At 30.9% G+C, this 24,190-nt stretch overlaps 2 protein-coding genes across 2 annotated transcripts; both read right to left on the reverse strand.

Moving 5' to 3' along the window:
• Nucleotides 1–959: 959 nt before the first annotated feature.
• Nucleotides 960–14,715, reverse strand: LOC122403977 (multidrug resistance-associated protein 1-like). The gene is given in 24 exon segments (XM_043407819.1): nt 960–1,098; nt 1,169–1,415; nt 1,498–2,020; nt 2,109–2,235; nt 2,327–2,435; nt 2,586–2,766; nt 3,625–3,845; nt 7,390–7,615; nt 7,687–7,813; nt 7,911–8,088; nt 8,555–8,563; nt 8,646–9,147; nt 9,225–9,424; nt 10,263–10,347; nt 10,428–10,574; nt 10,656–11,289; nt 11,371–11,556; nt 11,634–11,654; nt 12,160–12,268; nt 12,271–12,358; nt 12,445–12,558; nt 12,934–13,071; nt 13,156–13,455; nt 14,130–14,715. Coding segments are annotated over 24 exon segments (4,617 nt in total). The 5' UTR covers nt 14,160–14,715; the 3' UTR covers nt 960–983.
• A 1,652-nt stretch (nt 14,716–16,367) lies between these two features.
• On the reverse strand, nt 16,368–23,878 carry LOC122403984 (ral GTPase-activating protein subunit beta-like). The gene is made up of 24 exons (XM_043407833.1): nt 23,666–23,878; nt 23,156–23,576; nt 22,900–22,926; nt 22,579–22,793; nt 22,316–22,499; nt 21,977–22,237; nt 21,586–21,777; nt 21,300–21,404; nt 21,084–21,224; nt 20,783–21,021; nt 20,470–20,700; nt 20,225–20,378; nt 20,061–20,168; nt 19,575–19,676; nt 19,207–19,347; nt 19,102–19,116; nt 18,861–19,021; nt 18,624–18,797; nt 18,130–18,539; nt 17,632–18,040; nt 17,242–17,554; nt 16,888–17,151; nt 16,559–16,808; nt 16,368–16,494 (listed from the first exon to the last, which is right to left on the reverse strand). Exons 1-24 carry the CDS (start codon nt 23,699–23,701, stop codon nt 16,368–16,370), a joined length of 4,680 nt encoding a protein of 1,559 aa, XP_043263768.1. The 5' UTR covers nt 23,702–23,878.
• Nucleotides 23,879–24,190: the final 312 nt, after the last annotated feature.

The following is a 24,190-nucleotide window of genomic DNA, read 5'->3' on the forward strand; positions in this document are numbered from 1 at the left end:
CACATTTTTAAGAAGAAACGTCGATAATATATATGTATATATGTATATGTATGCAGAAGTTGGCCACCCCTGCTGTAGAAAACTGCAATCCTGAAATGTCGTTATATTTTTAAATATTAAAAGAGCAATTTACACAGCACGTAGATGTACTGTATCTGTCGTTAAATTCACAAATTTGAAGAATAAATTTAAATAATTTATTTCGATTAATCAAATTGCATAGAACAAAATAATAAAAATTCAGTAACACGTTGATAAAACGCCACTTACTTATTTTTCTTTCGGCACAAGATATCCGTTGTGATTCGAGTCACCAGAGCAGCTGTATAAACAAAATATACCGCCTAGCTAAATGTCAAAGTGATTGTCACGCACATATTGTGACTGGATATACATATATATCGTGATTCCAGGAACAAATTCGTGCCTTCATCTTATTAAAACGTTATGAGCAATCCCGAATTGTAACGTTTTATCGAGGAGTTACTGTAACGAGTTATTTCTCTTGCAATAAAAAGTAAAAACAAGGCAGTGTGAGTATAGTGAAGTTTAATAGTAATTAGAAGTAACTAAAAAATACTGTTCTACTTTGTACGTTGCACAGGTTTTATATGCAAGTGTAAGCCTGAGAGGCAGCTTTCTTTTAAAATTATTAAAATTTCTTCAAGTCACTGTACACAAATTTATAAACTTATTCTACTTAGCACAGAATGCGCTACTAAAATGGCAGTACTTTAAGTAACGGATAACCCCGTACTACTTTATAAATGGGCTGTGCTTGACATTATTTAGACATGTTGTAAGATCTTATTGAAAAAAGTCGTTCTACAAAATTTCTGATCGTTTCAAGCCTAAAAGTATTCTGTATTTTCCTATGTAAATGAATTGCTATACTTCTGTTCTTATAATTTGTTCGTACATGTTCTATCATAGATTAGAAACTTGTTTCATTGCTTGTACAATACTCATGATATGCGCTTCATTTAAGTTGCAAGGCCTGCATCTTTAGCTATACTATAGAATACAGTAGACGAATTATTAAGTAACGCTTCTGGGGACTCGTATTCCACAATAAGTCCATTATCCAGTACAATGACCCTATGAAATATTTTTTATTTATTATTAACGAATATTTTAAAAAGTTCTATTATAATTTTTCGAAACATACCTGTCTGAATCGAGAATTGTATTAAGTCTATGAGCTATTGTAAGAACCGTACAATCTTTAAATTCTTGTCTAATTGTTGTTTGTATTAAATCATCTGTTTCTAGATCGACTGATGCTGTTGCTTCGTCGAGAATAAGTACTTTTGTTTTTCGAAGTAATGCTCTTGCTAAACATATCAACTGTCGTTGACCTATGCTCAAATTTTCTCCACCTTCGGTTACTTCGTGTAAAATACCATTTGGCAAATCTGAAGTACAATAAAATGCAGAACATTTAACATGTATTTATTTTTAATATTAATTATTTAAAACCAATCAAATTGTTTTTACTTTTTATAAAATATTTAAGATGCGCGTGTTCCAAAGCTCTCCATATTTCGTCATCAGTGTGACGATTGAAAGGATCCAAGTTAATCCTCAAACTTCCTGAGAATAGTACAGGATCTTGGGGTATGATAGTTAATCTAGATCTTAGATCATGCAGACCCAATTTGGCAATATCAATATCATCGATAAAAATTTGTCCCGCAGCTGCTTCTATTATTCTAAATAAACCCAATGTCAATGAAGACTTTCCAGCACCGGTTCTACCGACAATACCAACTTTCTCCCCCCCTTTAATGGTAAATGTTAATCCATGAAGTACAAGTTCTAGGCCTTCTCTATAACGAACTTTGTAATCTATAAATTCAACGTGTCCCTGCGTAGGCCATTCATTAGGCGGCGTATAATTCGGATTTTTCCACGCTGCTTCTTGAGGAGTTTCTGTATATTCTTTTATTCTTTCTACCGCTACTATATTTGTTTCAACATCAGAAGTCATTCTTACTAGCCAATTTAATGTCTGAGTAACCTAAAGAGATCATTTTTATTATAAAATATTCTACAATCGAATAAACGTAAAGCGTAGTTATTAGATAAGGCTAAATGTTTGCTCTTACTTGTAAGGCATAACTGACAGACAGACCAACTGTACCGGACGCCATAGTATCTCTATTTAATACAGAAAAAAATGCAGCAAAAAAGATAATTAAGTTTCCAACCATTTCCAAACGTACTGCCAGCCACCTTCAATAAAAACATTAATTAGATTTCGTGTAATCAATCATTTGTTTCCTTTATATTAATCTTATACTACTGTTTCTAAGAAAATTTATACCTATTTGCAATTATACTAGGATAATAGCACACTTGATTAAAATCCACTTTACTTTCGGATTCACGAATAAATCGTTCTTGTACACCAAATGCTCTGATCATCTGTGCCCCTAATAAACACATAATTAATATTAACCATGTATCATGGTAGAATCAGATTTAAAAAATTATTCATATTTTTACTAATTTCTCTATACGCATATACATATATTTAAGTTATAAAAATTATTAATGCAGCAGAGGAGAGTTTATTCACATACCAGATACTGACTCACTAAAATGCGAGTATATAGGAGATCTTGAAACGGATTCTAAACGTTTCAGTTGTCGGGAACTTGCAACATATAGTCGTTGAATAAAGTAATAAAGTACACCTATTGGTATTATAACTGCTATAAATATTGGTGTGCTAAAACTTATAACCACTAGAGTGGCTATAACCTGTAATATGAATGCGTTACTTAGAAAAAGGAGAATAGATTTCAAGAATTATTCTTTCGCTATACATGTATAATACAGAAATGAATGAAATATAACCATTTTACAGAACATGAAAAACACAGGACAAAAAAGTAAATTTGTATGTACATAAAAAATACCCATAAGTTCATGTATGCAATCGTAAAATTAATAAAATAGCTGTGTGACAAAAGAATTCAGAAACTAATAATAATCATGCAAATTATAAGATGAAACACCCATGTCTACTTTTCCAAACACCAATATGCAACTGAATGCAAATAATATATTTTAATTTACCCATGATTATTAAATAGTGTCTCAAACAAATGTATACAATATCTATACCAGTACATAATTGTACTATTAAAATATTAATAGTTGCACACTTGCACAATCATTTTCTACCATTTATTACAGAAACACATTTGCCATATTCACCACTTTTAACACACTAAACTGCAATTATAATTTATTGGAACGGACACAATTATACTCAATTATAGCTTCTATAACAACATACTTTATGCACGCTATCCATTTATAATCAACTATACATCATCGTAGAAGAATGTAATTTTAGTGCTCGAAGTTTCACCAAAAAAGCTATAATCGAAGTACAAAAACCATAACAATTTGTTTTTTCTAAGATGTCGTTAAATAAACGAATGCCCATGATGTATTTCAATGAAAATTACATCAGCATAAAACCAATACAAACCCTTTGATGAAATGGAAGAATGCAAAGGTAGATCCAATGAATTATGACTAAAGGAATCACAGGAAGGAAATAATAAGAATCAATTGTCTTAATCTGATTCAGGCATTTCCAAAAATTACCTCAAACAAGCAATAGATGCTATCAGAAATTTGTTGAGGAAGAGATGTATCCAGGACGTCGACGTCTTTAGCAAACCTGGAGATAATACGACCAGTAGGAGTCGTATCAAAGAAGGTCAATGGAGCACGCATCACAGCACGCAGCATCACTATGTGCATCTGGCGAGCAGCCAGCCAACAGCCCAGCTGCGGTGCCAAATCGCAGAAAAAACTCGCCATCGCTACAACATCAGACATGGTTGGCTTTCATTGTAACCACACTAAGAAGAGTTTAGAATTTTTAATATTTGAAGCTGTACCAAAACTTTAGAAATCTAAAACATTCAATAAATGTTTCTCTTTATTTAATAATTTTATATAAATTTATATCTATGACTATAAACTTTTTATAAGATAAAATATTCAACGGTATATTCCATATTATGATGTAATATATGTATAAATTTGGAAATTCTATTCGTTTCTAATACGCATGAACAATTAAAAAGACATATCTTTTTAAAAAATAAATTTATAATACCAAAAACTAAAAATACTGTTTTGTCTCATGTTATGCGAGGGGGTGAAGTTTGCTGTGGAGAGGCATGCCAGGCACACATAATGAAACAACGTATTCAGGATGTTTTCCAACGAATAACCAGTATTAGGATGTGATTCTACAATATGCCAAAATAAGACGGAATTGCATTTTATACATTTTTACTTTGCAATCTACTATAAAGAAATTATCGTAGTCAACAAAAATTTCCAAAAAATATTTTTAAGAAAAAATACAAAGCAGAATTTTTTACTTTTCATAATATCTGCCTCTTCCAAATAAATATTTTGTAACATTTCTTTCTCATAAAGAACAAATGAAATATTTCATTTAATTAAAAAGTTTATAAACGAAACTTAAAAGGAACTGACTTTTACACAAATATAATTGATTAAACTTTTTCTCTATTTTCTCTAATAAAGACAAAATTTAATAACGAATAATGAATAATTCGGACATAAAGACTCAAACGCAATTTCATTAGCCTTAATTTTCGTCTTGTTTTAGCAAACTGAATCACCTCCTAAATTATTATCCATCTGTAGGTAAACACCCTGAATGAGCAAATTAAGCATTCAAAAAGTTTAAGCAGGTAAAGAAGCAAATACATAACATAAATATATTCAAGCACAGGCAACAACATTATCTTCCTAGTTAAAAATTGATCGTATAATTGTGTCCATTACCTTATTGTTTATGATGTTATAGTATTTTACTGTAGTTTTGTACATTACAGATTGCTGGTGATTGTATAAAAGAACTATTAAAGGTGAAATTTGTTTCTCTAAAGTTTTGTTTGACAACTCTCACGAATGTCCATAAATTAAAATAAATTATGATGTAAGAAATGTAATACAATACACGATTTTTATTCTGTGTATTGTTCACAATGTTTAATGATAAATTTTATTAAAAAAAAGTTTGCAAAAATATCAACAGATTTATATTAACTATAATAGCGTTTAAAATACAGTCACTGTACAATCAAATTTTTGTATACCTAAGAAATGATGATCATAAAAGTTGAAGACAAGAATTTTACAGTTTCATTATATTATATTACTATATTAAAAGCTAAAATTTACTGAATTAATGCTTTTTGTCAATTGAATAACTACAAATTAACTATTATAACAATGGTTATTTGGTATGACAACTTTACTGGACGATATACAACATATCTATGTAACACTAATTTATTTTAACATGCAAATTACTTTTTTAATGACTTCAAAAGAATTTGTAATTTTAAAATTTTTAAAATTTTAAAGATTTGAGAAATTGAATTATCGATCATACATATTACCAAAATTATGATTGCAACAAGTAAATGGTTACAATTTTCACTAAACGTTACCCCCCTTGCCCCAATTTGATACGTAAATGTAAACTTTAACTTGAAATACTTTTACGAAAATCAGTGTTTATTAAGCGCAATATTTACAACGAGAAAATATCATACCGAAAGGAAACAAGCAATCCAAGAACGCAGTATGGATGGTAGACTATTATCAATGACTTCAGTGTCTGCACCGAGTCGACTAAGAATTCGACCGATTGGAGTTTTGTCAAAGAACATTATTGGGCTGCGGAGGATTTGGTGCAACATTGTCTCGAAAAGATGTATCGAAGCGTATATTGCTCCTTTTGCCAAAATTAATGCCCCTCCAAGCACTGCCAAGCCTATAATGATTGGTGGTAACTTTGATATATCATTAAACCCGACGACATTGATATCACGAATTTCATATACGGTTCTTGTATTTGCATTTTACGTTAATGCAGATGAATTAAGGGAAGACCTAATTCGTTTAATGGCAAATAATCATCTTCACTATTACTCACCATATGTCTAACACCATGTACAAGTTCCTTACTGCAGTCACACATGTATTGAGGTGCATTTATAATTAGGAACAGTATTATTAGTGTGTACATAAATTAAATAGTAAACATGCACTTGGTAATTGTTGTTTTAAATATCTTTCACTTTAAAAAGAAAATTCTCTATACATATAACAAGTCTCAGACTTTCTGACAGAGACATTTTTATATTTTACTATCAATTCGTGTGTGTTTACGCATTGGTAAATGACTAATCAGTTTTTAATTAATACAGTTGCGGAACTACGTAACATAAAAATTAATTTTATTTTACCGAATTAACTTTGAATTCCACATTCCGTAAAACAAAATAACCATTGCTTGATCTTTAGTGATAGGATATTCTCAAAACATTCGACCCGAGTGTGTTTTTATGTCAAATAGAATCAGATACGCGTTCACGTTCACAAAATGTTATTATAATAAACACAATTAAGCTAAGCTTATATTTAAGTCAATGGCATTAAAAATAAATATTTAAAAAGTTATAGATCTATATCCTAACGAAGTATACTATTATAGTATAATTATTACATATATTGCCATAAAGAATGGTTATTTGATTTGATTAGAAATTGTAACATTATTGAAAGTATAAACAGAATGATCTATTTGCATTTATAACTGCTTTGTATTGCATGACCAGTAATTGAGAAATACTTATTAATATAGATACTTAAAAGAAACTCAATGTTCTGGTAATAAGCAGATGTTAAAAAGCTTTACTGTTTGACTACTTCATGCTCAAATATTATATTAGTGTCGGTACAAACTATTTAATTAATTTCTATAATTCTACACTATCAGTTGCAAGAACTTATATACATTTTAGTTGGCAAGTGAACAATATGTATATGCAAGTACATGCGAAATTGAAATTATTTAATTTTGTACGACAAAGTAACCGAAACAGCTGTATTTAAACATATATTACTATAAAGCTTTACTTTGCTTATAACAACACAGCAAACCACACTCGCACTAACATTTTAGAATAAATTTAGTTATCGTGTAATACGGAATTGTAAAAGTAAAAGAAATGTTATTGTTATAAACTTAATGTACACAGTGTTAATAGCAGGACTTATACAAATATATTTTTTACTCATAATGTAAAATTAAATAATAAATTTAGTTGCCCCAAAACTGTGTAATCTGTGAAGGAACATGCTTTTTAGACAACATTGATGTTATCATAAGTGAAATAGTTTAGATAATAACATATTTCATAAGGAAAACCTTACCTTATAGTTCTTTGTCAAATGTTTAATTCTAGTATACTCTTTTTTAGGGGGAAAAATTTCTGACTATTACTGAATACTTAAACATTTTTAAAAACATACCCTGTCCAAGACCAAGTCCACCATATACTCCAAGATATAGATCTTGTTTTGCTCTATCGAATGTATTATTTTTATTATAATCTGTCAAGTTATCATCGGACCATAGACCAAGCCAAGAATTTGAACCAATACTAAATCCTTGGAAAATAGCATTCATTATGATAGTTGATATCGATAAAAACCATCCAATGGATTTGAAGTAATGAGAATACACTTGCCATTTAACCTTATGAACGAAAACAGTATAGAAATATATTATTAAGAATTCTTTAATAAATATGATAAAAAATAACTTACACTTCCAGTCTCACTTTTTTCTACGTCTATTAATTTTTCTGGTAATTTTAGCGATTTCAATTTTGTCTCCTTTTGATTATTACTGTGTAAATAACTTCCAGATTGTTGACTATCTGTAGAATACTGTCTGAAATTTTTGTCAAGCAATCCGATAGATTAGAAATAGCATAAATAAGAAAAGGCACAAGTAGCAAAGAAAACAAAGGATGATAAGAGAATTTTACCGTTTTAAAGAGCCATTTAATGATTTTCTGTCGGGTATAGAACCAGACTCACTGTGACTTTCTGATACTCTTGATTTACCCTTTGCTAATTTCTGTTGCAGTTCGCTTGATCCTATCGTTGATTCCAATTGTTGTTTAATTTCATTTAAATCTGCTTCTGAGCCATCATCAGCATGCACTGTTTTAAATTTATCATAACAGATTTAAAATAATACAACAAATGTAAAAAATGCATTATCACAATATTAGAAAATAGTAATAAAAAATTACATTTTTACATAAAGTTAAAAAGTTCTAAATACATTCAAGTAAATCATGAGCTGTTAGGTTTTAGCATTTTAGTATTAATAATATTTCAATAATACTCTGACTCAAGTTTAACACATGCACTATAAAAAAATTCTACATGCATATCTTTTTTTTATATTAATATCATACTATACTAAGAGGATAGTAGAAAATTGCACTGGAAATGGTTTCATACTATAAGCTGGCTGATAAGTTTTTATAGTAGCAAATTGCAAAAAATACTAACATCCTTGATACTCTAATATCACAAGCCAAATGCAATGTAAACCATTTTCCGGGCAATCACATAAACTGAAGTAGGAAAAGGAATCGTAATTACTTTTTCACTGACTTACGATTTCCAACTTAGATCCATGAAAAATATAATTAAAGATTAATAAAAAGTATGAATAGAGAAGTTGAAGAAATAGAAGAATTGATGTGTACCTTCTTGAAGATGTTGCACTAAAAATTCAGCAAAAGCTCCCCTTTTCTCTAGAAGCTGTTTGTAACTTCCAACTTCTGTTATTTCGCCATCTTTAAGTACAATGATATTATCGACCTCTGGTAAGTAGGTAATGCCATGCGTAACAAGTATTCTTGTTTTCTTCTTAAGCAGACCACTACTGCCAATCACATTTTCAAATATGTGTTTTCCGACATGTGAGTCTACAGCACTCAACGGATCATCCAAGAAATAAACATCGGAATCATTGTACACTGCTCTTGCTAATGCTACTCTTTGCTTTTGTCCACCCGATAAATTTATACCCTTTTCTCCAATTTCAGTTTGATCACCTGCAGGCAATATTTTTAAATCTGGACACAATGCACATGCATCAATTATACGATTATACGAGCTTTTATGCAATGGTTTTCCAAATAAAACATTATCTTGCAATGATGCATTTTGTATCCATGCTTGTTGAGATACGTATGCAATCGAGCCCTGTTACACACAAAAAAAGGATTCCCATATTAAATAATACACTTTCGTGTCGTACGAATCAATGGAAATATATTTACTTTTGTATTAACTCTGCCACTTATTCTGTCCATCTCTCCAAGAAATGCAGCTATAAGAGAACTTTTACCTGATCCCACTGTACCAACAACAGCTACCAACTGACCCTGTTCTACTTGTATATTGATATTTTTTAATGTTGGTTTTTCAACATTTTCCATATCCCATGTAAAAGTGCCATTCTCGATTAATAGTTCGTGTGCTATATCGTATCAATAGAGTAAATTTATCGTATAATATACCAGTAGTATAACACAATAAGCTTATAAGGAATGTTTGCAAAATATCTCATCCTTTCTTTCGATTTTGATAAAACTTGAAGAGACGACAACGAACTATGTTTATTTTGCATACTGACAATTAAAAACATACAATGAATAATCACAGAAATCTCTTTTCCACGATAGAGATGATAGTTACGTTTTAAAACACGTATCGCGAACGACAATTTACAAAGTGACTTTTTAATTTTTTTGTTACCGATGTATACAGCTTATTATTTCCCTTTAACACTCGGACGGTGGACCGTCGAGCGACTCCACAGACGGCGACACGGCGTCTGTTCGGACCCCAACGTAACCTCACATAAAATTATATGTAATTGATTATTTTTACTGACTTCTATTGTCCATTAGAGTTTCGTAGCATTTTTCAATATGATATTCGTCACTTTAATAATCTTTTGGTTCTGGGTTAACATCACTATGCGTCGAACACTTTTTTTTCTCGTTATCGGTCTAATATAAACACAAGACACGGCGTGTCTAGACTTATCTGGCGCCACCGTCCGGCTGTTAAAGAACCATACAGCAGAAATTGTTTAAAAGACTCCTTCGTATATCGAATACGAACAAACTATAAAATACCATCAAAAGACAAACTTTGGACGGTAATTTTATTCCTTCAATTTGAGTCACTGTCGTTTAAAAATATATACGTACCCCTCTTATTTTTAGCCATTTTACAAACTTGCAAAGTTTTATCAAAGTTGAGGAAAGACATTTCACGGATATTCGTTGTTAGTTACATAGAAGACTTACGCTCGGATGGATCGTGTTGAACATTATTAGGGTCCAATTCTTCTGTATTCATGAATTTGTTAATACGTTTTACGGACACGTAAGCCTAGGTATTATATATATATTTCATTATTAAATAAATAATTGTATGCATCGTGACTGAACTTCACAGATATTTTCATTTACCTGAACCATGTTACCAATCATCATAGGTAATATAGAAAGAGGAAACCTTAAGATATTAAAAAGACTGAGTGAAACAAAAGCAATTTTGCTATCTAAACGATTGTTTTCATCTATAAGTACATATGTTGCAAAGGATACTAAGGATACCTAAAAATTCATAGAAAAAATAAAAAAAATAACATGTCATTCTTGTATTTAACAGTGTAATTCTGTTTAACAGAAACTTACTAAAAAGGGAGCAAAAGACCAGATAAAACTTGTTCCAGAATTAAGATATGCAGCTTCCTTTAATACTTTGATTTCTTTCATACGTATCTTAAGTATTTGCTCTTCAAACGAAGGTTCCCATGCATATAACTTTAATACTTTTATACCATTGAGAACTTCATTCATTAACTTCACTCTTTCATCTTTGTGCTTCATTTGTCTGATTTGCAATGTTTTCACTCTATTTGTGATCAATACGTTTATTGGGATAAGAATAAGTAGAACGGCTAAACCAGCAAGTGCAGCTGGTCCTAATATTTCCCACAAAAAGTATAAAGCTAACATTATTTGCAGCGGTGCAGACCAAATCATATTTATGTACGCTGTTAAATCCATAAATCTCTGCGCATCCACAGACATTAAATTCACTATTTCACCAAGTGTTGATTCCTTTCTGGCAGAATTAGACATTCTTAATGCCTTTCGATAAATTGCAGCTATTAATGCAGTACGTATTCGCAATCCAACTAAGAACATGCGATGAAAGTATTGTGATAAAATTAATGTTTGAAATATAGCTGTAACCAGGAGTAAAACTGCATACAAATAGCCTTTCCAGATTGTTTCATGCCCCTCGATAAATTGAATGAGTAGTCTAAATTAAAAACAGTATACTTAAAACAAAATACATTTACAAAGTGGAAAAGTCGATAACAAAATAAATTAAGCTACTTACTTCAATATTTGTGGACTAACAAAAGCCATAATATCTTGCACAAATTTAAGTAGAGCTCCAAATAGAAAAGTAGCACCAAAAGCTTTACAAAGAGGTGGTAAAACCGACGATACCTTCTTTCTACGTCCGCTATTAAAATCTACTTGACCCGATGACTTTCTAAACGATGCCTTAGTGCTTTGTACACTGAAAAAGGAATAAAAGTTACACTTATATTTAAATATAATATTTATTTACAAACTCGTTATGCATATTAAACTTACCTAAAACAAGTCCAAAATACTCTTGTTAGCAAAAATAGATTTATATTTAATTATTAATGTAATTTTCTATGTAATTTCTTTAATTTATTATAATTGTTTTCTTATTATCTAATATTAAATACAAATGTCACACTTGGAAGAAGAAATGACGAAGGTAAGGTGGAAGAAGACGGTAAGGGAAGGGGGTAAGGTACAGTGTATCAAAATATTCATACCCATTAATCTCACATTGTCTTTCCTCAACCTTCCATTAAGATCTTAAAACTATTGTAACCAATCTTACCTTTTTTAGTATCATTCGATATTGAATTTAGATATTGCGAAAATGTCTGTTTTTCGGAAAACGAAAAAATGTACATTGTGTGGTGGTGATGGTGATGGTGAGGGGAGTAAAAAAAGAATGTGCCGGTGCACGATTAGTAATTAAATATGAGAATATAGTAGAAGTAAATGTAAAGGAAGATGGAGATCTGTGCAACTTTAAGAGAAACAATAAATAAGTACAATACATAAATATCACACTCACTTGTTACTGTTTTGTGCATTTTTATTCCAATATTTATCAAATCTTGGTACGATTTCACTAGCTGTATCCTCTGCATTCATAGACCATAAATCTGTAGCTTCCAAAGGTTTTTGAAGCCTTGCCATGCCATTGGATCAAACCAACTAAACAAAATTTTTGCAGGAAAGGAAGATTTTTGCTCTGGACATGGTCTTTCTACCTATTGATTTTAATGTGTAACATTAAACTAAAATATTTAATTTAATCTATAATATATATACGTAAATAATTTATTAATTAAATTACCCTTGGATATTCAGAATATTTTGGTTCTGCATCAACCAAAAAGTTCAACAAGAACAGAAGTACCACTATTGGGTAATATATCATGTACGATACAAAGGAATAGGTTACTTCTCCCTAAAAAAAATAGTATGTGGTATAAATTATATATCATACAACATAATCTACTCGATAGCATACAAAAATCTTTGTGTTTTAACAATTATATTGCTATTGAACAAAAAAATAAAATAGTTTGTAACTTGAATTAAATTTGTATTAGCACTTTATTTGCAAGTCACGAAACTTTTCGTGTTTCTTATTTTTATGGCAGTTACCAAAAGTGTACAAGAATTCGAGAATATCGAGTCGGGTCAGGACAAAAATTTTTCTCTGGATGAACTCCCGGAAATTTGGGATTCCTAAGAGTGTTCAATAATAATTTCATTCAGACGGTTGAGGAATGTGTTTACAGAAAGGGCAGTTAAAGTGTCCAATCTACAATTAACATACCCCATTGATATATTGCCTTAGTAAACTTCTGTATTGAACAACTCCACACAGTGCAAGAAGAAACCAAAATAAAAACAATAGTCCAGAGGTTTGCATTCCACATTTTCTATTATATACTACTAATGTAAATACTAGAATCTGCAAAAAAAGATAATAGAAATCATGTTACTGTAAAAATTTAATCTTCCATAGCTCTTTAAAGATGTTAAAAGTAATTCTTACAAGAGAAATTATTTTCACTAACGGTGTACAATAATCAACACTATAAACAAACCGAGAAGTACTTCTATGTATAGCCTCTCCTAAATCAATGATACTAAGTACAATTAATGCTGCTATAAACACTTGTTTAGAAACATATAACCATGTATATGGAATATTCTTTCTTTTACTGTTTATAAGATAATAAACTTCTATCGCAGAGAAAAGCCATAAAAATGAGCATGGTACCCATAGTAATATAGTTTTTTGAAAACATTCTGGGATATCTGGATCGTGTGTATTCCATACTTTGTCATTATCCTAAAATAAAAAAATATATGTATACAATACTTGTTTTTTAACTGAAAGTACCAATTCTATTGTAAAAGTGGTTAAATTTTAACAGCAGTTACATGTCAATGTTACCTTGTATTCATTGCAATTATTTCTATTTATCTTATGTTTCTACTACATTAAACAATAGATGTATCTATGTATGTTTAAAATATGTCAAATATGTAAATAAAATATCCAAAATATATATGAAGATATATTACCACATGCAGTCCAGTTATTTATATGTATTTCACTACCCACAACAGAAAATAGTATTTATGTCATCATTTTATTCTTTCTATCTCATATTAAGAAAATGTTCAATTTTATTAATTATAAATATATGTGAATATTATCATTTTTTGAAAGATATGTATCCCGTAGTTACGGAAATCTTATTACTACGTCACTTGTACACGAAGAACCTACACTGGTGTATATGATAATATGTGTCGTCATGCCTAGCCATCTTCTCGTAAACGCACGGTATTAAGCTGGAGATCAGCAATTTCATTTTTGACCAAAATCCTTTTCCTTTAGCTACACTAAACCACCAACATTTCTTACACAATGTGTCTTGTATAATTGTATGCGTGCGTGCGTGCGTGCGTGCGTGTGTGTGCGTGTGCGTGTATGCGACTGCATACTCAATTACTCACCCAAAATTTGGTACCACAAAATTGATCCATAGTTTGATTCTGCCTAATGATACATTTACTTTTTCATTAGTTTTCTTATTCAGTTATATTTCGATTATACAGTTTATCGTATTTCTTCATAAGTTTTCTGAGACACTTGATAAGATGTTATACATTAACTAATAGATATCTCCAATTTCGAGTAAAGGTTGTATCTGGCCACAAGACAGTCGTCCGTAGAAATGCACAATTATACGATATATTGGCATATGCCCAACATCGATGATAGTTCACCGTCCACTCGCTTTCTCAAGTAAACGCAAACTGTGCCTGATTCAGTCCGATTCACACTATATAGCATTGTCGGTTTATTTCCCCAATCGAGATTGTACATTGCTGTATATTGCGTCACATTATCTTCTCTGCATGCGCACAGTTTTAAAATAACGGTTCATCTTTTGAAAACAAATCTAATTTTTCATACGAATTACGGCAAATTTCACACGAGATAGTAGAACTTTCGAAAATTTATAGACAATACACATTTGAAAAAGAACATTGTTAATAAAGTAATATGTTAGTTTAATGTGATTTAACTTTATGCTATTCATGGCGTACTTACGTACTGTACTGGTACAAAGTTTACTTTTCTTATTTACTAGAATACAATTCAGGCATTTTTTATCGTCAGCATTTGTTTCATGCAACATATTAAATATACATACGTACATTCTTTTTATGAAATTCAAAAAATATTTGTACAAAAGAACAAGAAGAAGAGGTTATAATAAAAAAATATAGTAAACTTTGTTGTTTACAATTTCTTCATATAGAAAATGTAATATTAAATGTATGTAATATGAAATTATAACAAAAGTTTAATACTTGAAATATAATTATTTTGTTATAAATAATTAAATATTATCGAAGGCTGTTTTGAGACGTTTAACTGTATTTGTTGAGTTGATGCTCGACAATGCATAACCTTGAATTTTTTTACTCAAGGCAAAAGAGATACAAGCACATAGTACGTACATACATACATTGTCTTTCCGCATAAATTGCATTGAGAGTATTACAATCAGATAACGTACATAATGACGCTGCTGAATGTTGATACTGATAAAAATAACGATAATACAATCATTGCATTAATGTATGTAACTTATATTAATTGTATATAATTTAATTTTAAAAAGTTGTATCTTTGTTTTTCAATCATTGCCTATAAAATTATAGAAATATTCATTCGATTCTTTAATCCTTATATTACTATTCACCGTGAATTAATTATGTGTTTATTTTACAGTAAATCTGTATCTGTTACTATCTGTTTTTATTTGAATTTATCAGACTTGTTTAAACAACAAAACGGTGCTTAATACAAAAATTATTTATCTTAACCAAGTGTTTGCTATTGTTACATTACATATGTATACATATACTTTTTCTTATATTATTAAATTTTAAATTAGGTATTTTTCATTTCTCTTGTCTTTTATAGATAGACACTTTTTTACATTCGGATAATAAAGATAAATTATTTATAAGCATAGTTTGCTTAATTTCCATTGATTGTGGAGACAAGATCTTGAAACACATTGGGAGGAATCGTGCTTCGAATCAATTTGACCTCTATTTCAATTGTCGAAAGAAATGTTATGTGAATATATCACTAGAGATGAAGGATAGATATAGAGAAGCATGATGTAATGACACAATTACATTGTATGTTTCTTGGTTCAGCCATTTTCTTATCTAGATAGTACTACTAACAAGTACAAATTCATTCCCTTGTGATTATTGCATTTGATCGATGATATCATTAAAAACGTACTTATTATCTTCTTCGGTAAATATATCGAAACACAAACAAAATTCGTACACAAGGCAATTCTTTTTATATTAAATATAAATAAAAATTCTTGTTCATTTATATTTCTATTAATATAAATATATGTATATAGTATGTACATGTGCGTAAAACGTGTCTAGAAATAAATTTATTTTTTCACATATTAATGAAATATACAATCAGCAATATGTAATTACAAATTTGTTTACTTTTTATTACAATATATATATATATATATATATATATGTATATATTAATAATCATTCAGATTTATATTCTAGAAATATAGAATCTGGAAATATTAAGTGTAATACTATGTTGTTAAATACATATTAATTAACCAGAAATTGAGCTTTATTGTAGTATGATTTAATGAAAATTGCAATCAATTTATATTAATTTTATTAAACTTGATAAGTTTGAGTGCTACTAAATAAAAGTGTTAATAATTCTGGATCGGTTAAATTTTTCCTATACTTTTGTACAATTTCTTGAATTTTTAAGCGCCTACGTACATGTGGCGGATGATAACTGTAACATATCAGAAATATTAAATATACAGATCTTATTAAAATGTAACTTTAATTCTACGTACCTATCATTGTCAAGTCTTTTTCTACGTCCCATATTTAATGCTGTTTGCCTAACAAGTGTTCCTAATACTCTTCTAGACACAACCATACCATCGATTAAAGGAGTAGCTAAATTGATTCTAGAAACTGGACCTTGTAATCTGACTCTCATTAATCCACTACCAAGAGCTTGAAGAAAAATTACTTGTACATCCGATGGTTGTATCGCTCTGGATTGTTCAAGGCCAGTATAAGTGCAAGGGAGAAGATCACCTGCTCTCCAAAAAGAAATCGTATAATTTTCATTATTTAATAAAAATAAACAGTAAATATATTTATAAGGTAGAAGTACCAATTGGAAATTGAGCATAATCTTCTAAACTTTCTAGCCAAACGACCATAATTTTAATATCAGTTTGTACAGGTAAAACTTGTTTAACTGTCCTTTTTGGTTTCACTGGGTCTGTACTAGAAGTACTAGAAGGACTAGATCCTGTTAAACTTGGGGGTTGCTTTTCTAAGTCGAGTGACATTGCTCGTGAGTTTTGTATTGTACTTTGTCCTGTTCCATAATTTCGAGAATTAGTATGTTCACTGATACTTCTTTCAAACCAGACTACAATTATTTATTATACATATAGTTAACATATATAATATTAAGTTATACCTTTTTATGTATTATTTACTCTTTTTTCAAAGATCATACCTTGATTAACGCTAATATCACTAGTATAACTTGCTTCTTCTAACGAGTCTGAATTTAAGATATTGTACGATTGAGTTGGTACAACAAAAGCAATTTCTGAGCTAACGTCTGCCCAATAAAGTACATGGGTATCCCCATTATAAAGAGATCCCCCGTGATCGTTATGAGTTGGCGGTGGCACATTCAGATGCGATGTCACTCTCCACGAGGTAGAAACATGACCTGTCCAACCTGCATGCACCGATATAGAGACTGACCATCCAAGAGAATTTAAAAACTCCAAGAAATTTGGCGATACATTTGTTTCGTGTAACTATGAATATAAATTTGTTTATATAAATATAAACGCGATACGTGAAAACGTTCAATTAAGCGTTCTAAAATTCTTACCACATTAGATAATATTTCTGTTGGAGCTTTTTGACCAGCTTTCACATAAAAAATATATACAGTATCACACGTTCTTGGACTAATGTTATCTAATGTTTCTAAATCTAAACAAAATCCTGGAATGGTTGGATCTATAGCAATAAGGCCACTGTTTCTAGATTCATCGTTTTGTTTAGGTTCCATATTCAAAAAACCAAAATGACTCAAAAAAAGACGTGCAGTTTGAAATTCATGACAAATTTGAGGTGGTACGCATTCCTCTGTTTTTTCTTCCGAGATTTTATCGTTTCCATTACATTTTGACTCGATATTCATTTGACGTTCTAATAACTGTGATAAAATTTGATGTTCGTTTCTAACTTCATTGTTATCATTCATGACTGCTTCAAGACTTGGTATGGATTCATCTCTGTCGAAAGAATTTGATCAGTTTGATCAAAATTAATTCTAAAATATTTCAAAAAATATGAAACAATATTATGATAAAGTTTAACATACACTTTACAATGAGGAATTCGATCAACATTATCAGGAAAGAATCTAGGTTTATAATCTGTTCGTGGTGCTGCTTCTGCTAATGGCAGCGGTCGACCAGGATTTGTATTTACGCTTCTAATACTGGATCTGTGCCTTGGTAAATGTCGAAGTTGCATTGTCCATGCATGCCTACCAAATGGACCACGTATTAATACAGTTACAGTAGGCTGTGGATCTTGATCATTCCCAAGAGGTTCTTCTAATAAAGCTAATATAGTAGCATTTTCAGCAACGAAATATCGAAATCTTTCAACTGCAGCTTGACGTGGTACACAACCACCGGTCCAACTGTTGCAATGTCGTAAAAGTGATACTTCATCTAATAAAGATGATAATGATTGCGCTCCACATGCACTTGGAAAATACCCAACCTAAATAATAGAGAAATTTATTTAAACAGTTTTTCAAAAATATTTTTCTAAACTCTGAAATTATAACAGCTTCGATGTACGTACCTGTTCCAGAATAACTGTAAGAAGAGCATCAGCAGCATCTCTGACGCGCATAGATGCTGGTTTTAGTTCTTTCTCATCTTTCATCTTAATAGGTTCACCAGGTTTCCCTACACTTTTTGTTCCTGATACTCCAAGTTCAACTACTTCCAAAACTGTTGTTAGACAATCTTTATCCTGAAAAAATAATTGCGCGTACCAATTTGTTACCAATTTATTTCTTCATAATAAAATACTAACTTGCAGTAATTGCGGATGAGCAGTTAACCAAGTTGTCAAACAACTAAAAGCAGCAACAATAGAGGAATGAAGATCTTTTGAATGTGCTGGCGGTGGACGCCAACATTGATACGCAATGTAATCGCAAAGCCATTTTACAGCACGTTTACATTCCAAAGCATCTGTGAAATTTAATGAAAATTTCGACTGCGTAGTTACGCTATAATTAAATTATAGTTTATAAAATAAAATACAATTTAACCTGTAAGTTTCCTTGCTGCGTGTAGGGTGTCAAACATTGTTCTAACTTAGTATGCTTCAGAAATTTTAGAAATACGTTTTGACGACTAAATAGTATATATTTTACCTGTTTCACGAATGCGTGTTCTTGCTAATCCAGATAATATTTCAAGAGCCGCCAGAGAAATATTTAGGTCTGTTTTCCAAGATGATATTAATCTGTGGCAAACTAAATATGTTGCTCGCACGAAAAGAGCATGAGCTGAATCTGTAACATTTACCATATATTTATTAGTCGTTAAAATCATACATATTGAACTAATTTTTTAAAGCACCACTGTACGCGTACATTAGAAGTCTTTCAAAATGCAAGCCTGTGTATGATATTGTCCAAAAAGAACGAGAAATGTAAGAAAAATAATATGATATTTCTCAATATTTCGTATACGTGCAATAATCGAAGGCAAAACTAATATAAAGAATACTCGTATTTACCGAATACAATACATTCCTCTTGAAGAGTTGTAATATCTGAGGCTTCGCCGAGCGATCGTTGATCACTGGATATACTTATTTGACTGGCTGAATCGCTGGTGACTATCAAGCGATGATGAGACGGTACAATGGCGAATGCACAACAAAACACAACTCATAATAATAAAAACGAATAACATCTCACACAAGCACGCATAAAGCAAATACAATAAAAAGTGATATTAAGCATTATGACCTTACATTGCATAATTATGCTGAATTACTAAAATTTCCGTTTACAAGCAACTGGTAAGTGTTAATGAGTTGCCATTTCAAAACAGTGGAGCATTACTCCAGGCTACTATTATTGGAACGATGCTATTTACAATTACTTTTCAAAATTTAAATACAAAGGATAATTAATCTCAGAGAATTCAAAACAGTGCATTCAATATTTATATGTATATGTACAAACTAGTATCATTTAAATTACAAAGTATGACAAACCTGATGATAATAAATTTACTGTAGAATCATGTGCTACAGTGTCAGGTTGTGTGACTTGTTCAACTTCTTCTGCCGCCGCAGAATCTTGTACGCTTAATAAAAGAGCTCCTAAAAAAAATCACAACAAATTATAAAAGTTCTACTATGTTTAATTTCTGACTTACCTAATAACATATGAGTATTCTGAGAATCAGTTTCAACTTGTAACGCATTGATAAGCAAATTCATAAGTCTTGATTTTAATTGTGCAAATGTTACGTGACATTTTTCTGTAATCATCGGACTTAGAAATGTTGGTAATTCCTTGATAGCAAGATTCTATAAAAATAAAAATGTTACCGATTATGTGAATTTACTTTATGTATTTCAAATATTATCAATCGAATACATATTTATGCATATTAATTACTTGGAAGTGAAGAGGTAATGCCAGCATTGATATTAATAGATGTATGGAGGCTCTTCGTAAATCTGGTTTCGATACTATATTAGATTTAAGTTTCAAATCTTTTTCTGGTAATACTGTCTCTAAAGCTGATATCACTGCAGGTACTAATATCTGAACACCGTTTAAATCTAAGCGAAATAAATCCGCAGAATTCAAAAGTATACTTGCTAACGTTTCGCCACATTCTCGAGACTGTAAGCGATGATAAAAATACGGTATTATGTACATTTTCACTAGTACTATATTTGTAAGACTTGAACGAATAAGTTATTACTTCGTCAACTTTAAGACCATGATGCATTGCTTGATAAAACCTGGCTAGATAAACAGGTAAAATTTCTTCACCGGTTTTTTTAGCACAAAATATCCTGCATAGCGCACCTAAGGCTTCTGCCCTTCCAGATTCATAACGATCTATACAAAGCGTTGGTGGAACATCGTTAATGCTTTCTTGTAATGAACTAGGGCCCTCAACGAGTACAGAAGATGGACGTTTTGTCGCACCCGATGGTTCTGTTTATAAATGAAATTAATAACTTTTAATTTTACTTAATGCTACATCAAGTAATATTTACGTGGTAGACTTTGTGACCATCCATCAGTGCCTATAAATGCAGCTTCAAATAACCACTCTCCAAAAAGATGCAATATACTGTTGCACTTTGGACGTCCTGGAGCTAAAGGAGGCCTAATATCTTGAACTAGAGAAGCCATAGCTATAATAATAACAATTTTATAATAGATTAAGCCTGCTTACTTTGGAAAATAAATGTTATTTGATAAAGTCTCACATGTTGTACTCGAGGCAGATGAAGGTCCTGAATTAGATATTAACATGGGCGATGTACTCGAAACACGACTTGTTGTTAAACCAATTAAGGAAGCTTTTGGAATTCCTATAATAGAAATCAATAATATAAAACATAATGTGTAAAATATCGTTCTAACGTGGTAGTTTTCAAAATATAATACTTCTTTAGGACAAGGAAGTTTAGAAGCCTAAAAAAGTACTCGTTAAAGATATGTACAATTGAAGGAATATAATCGGAAACACACAGAAAGAGAAGTGCTGAATACCCTTAGTTACTGCAGAAGGTGTTACACTGAAACTTTTGGCAAGTCTGCGTTGTGTCGGAGGTGTAGGAGAAGGCTGTGTCGAATCCTTCCCACTTGATTTGTCCCACCCTATACCCCCACTTCCAATGCTAGCAGATCCAGAGCCGATGGTGGATACACAACATTCTTCCCAGCAACATGCCTGTGAAACTCCTAAAACATTTGTGACTGCGTGCAACCATCACCAATAAAGCAAGCTGAGGGGTACATGTGCTACTTTTAAAAGTGAAAAAAGTATGAAAATAGGTTGTCCTTATTTATATAGTAATGTATATTTCGAGGATATAAAGAATACATATAGGGTTACTTATACTTTCGTACTACAAAATTGTGTATAATTTAATTTACTTACCAAGAAAAGCATCAACTTGTCCTGCTATACCTTTTATTGCCTTTAAAAATATTTGCGGTAAACTTTGTAAACATGGGTGTTGACAAGGATCTATAACATTTGGGCTAGCAATGGCATACTGCAAAAATGCTTGTGTCTGTGAAACAACAGCAGGCCTACATAAGTCAACTGGATCACCTATCGTTCGCAAAAGTCTGTACCATGCTTGTGCCACAGCTTCGTCCGACATTGAAGGTGGTACAAGCTGAGAATCTTCTTCACCTAAATGTATTATTATACATATATTACAAATTGTTAACACGTAAAAGCAATATGAACAATCAATGAAAAACTATTAACTTATTTTTAATTCTGGAAACATTGGACCATACATAATTTGTAAAAGTCTTGCTGTAAGTGCAAGACAGACACGATTCCATTGCTCTACCAATGCTAATCTGTGTCGCCATCGAAGACAAGATTCCCGTAAAGTACGCCATAACGGTGGAGAAGGAAAGTTACGTTCACATGCTACTAACCACACCTAAACGGTATTTCTGTGTAACTATTAGTCCAAAAAAATATTTAACAATTAATAATATATTTTTATATGAACGTAATACCTCTAACAATACGCCTAAAACTCTTTCGCATAATTGTTCTCCAGCATCTTCCCTTGTTGCCGGGGGTGCTAAAAGTGCATCATTAATTCCAACGAGAAATAATAATAAGCTTTCCCAAGTTTCTCTTTCTAAAGTTGCAGGACCCCTTGCAATTTGTTGTAATGTTCTAAGTACTCTATGACACAAAACAGCTTGTCGATTAATTGTATCCGTTCCTATAAATAATATTAAATATTTCATAGTTGTCATTTATTTATCATTTATGCTGAAAAATATGATGCTTCGTGTAAAAAAAATTTGCTTTCTATAATTACAAATTACCTAAATCCTGATATAAAAATGGCCAGACTATGAAAGAGAAGATATAATTATAAGTTGTTAGATGTAAATATTTGTTACGTAATAACTATTGTTATAGATTAAGATAACAATAAGTATAGGATAAATGAAAATGGCTAAGAAATGTAATCCAAAAGGAAACCAATAAAATTATGTATAAAGTTATATCATGTAAATGGTTTATATTATGCATGAAACGAAGAAATAACAAATAAAAGATAAAAGCTATATACTTTACCTTCTCCTTTTCGTGGAACAAATAAATTATGAAAATGGCTTATTATTTTTCTGGCATAAAAATTAGGATCGTCTACAATCGGTCTGGGTACACAAATTTTTGGCGTAGAATATAATGCAGATAACCACTCGCAATACACGTTAACACAATCCCTAACGGTATCATGTTCGGCCAATGGTAATGATAATCCAAAACATATTACTTCCATACACCATTGCACTTCTTTATCGGTACACAATGGACTAGGCTCAGCGGCTTGTGTGATGCCAAGATTTGTAGCAAGTTGACGTACAATAGACAAGGCAACTTCTTTTCCTGCCCCGGGCGAAAATTTTTCGAGAACACTTTGGCTCTCCTCCGATCCTTGTTGAACTAGAACACTTAGAGAAGCCCATTCGGAATACATTCCTCCTTGGGAATCCTGAAAATTAAAATTTTTATATGCATAAACATTTACTAGCATTGATACGAAGATAAAAAAATGTAAAATAGTACACAATGATAGATAACCTTAAGATTAACTCTATTAAATACGCCTAAATTCATAGATTACTATACACTTTGACGCCCTATAACCAAGAATTGGCAAAGAGAAAGTGAAATTTTATACGAATCTCTTTAACTTTAATTATGAAACACAGTGTTTCATTTTATATGATATACGTAAAAATAGCATATAAATGAAGTGAAAAATTGTACGTAATCTTTTTAAAAAATCACATTGTAAAGTATATACACATATACGAAATTTGACAGAAGTGAATATTATTTGACAGGTAGCACCACCATATAGTATGTACGATTACATGATTTCTATTGGCTACCTACAATTATATTCATTAGATTAGTATCAACTCTTCCACTTTTTCCTATGCAAATATCCCTACATAAATATTATCTGAACTATTTAAACGATTCGTAGAATTATAAAAATATGTAATTATGTTATTAAACAGTTTATTCTTCAAAATTATATTAAAATCATAAACTATAAATACGTCTGATAGTAATTTGTATAAATTTTATTTTGCGATA

The sequence above is a fragment of the Colletes gigas genome, unplaced genomic scaffold, assembly GCF_013123115.1.
Source record: "Colletes gigas isolate AHSC1104 unplaced genomic scaffold, ASM1312311v1 Colletes_gigas_Sc00087, whole genome shotgun sequence".
Classification (NCBI taxonomy): Eukaryota; Metazoa; Arthropoda; class Insecta; order Hymenoptera; family Colletidae; genus Colletes; species Colletes gigas.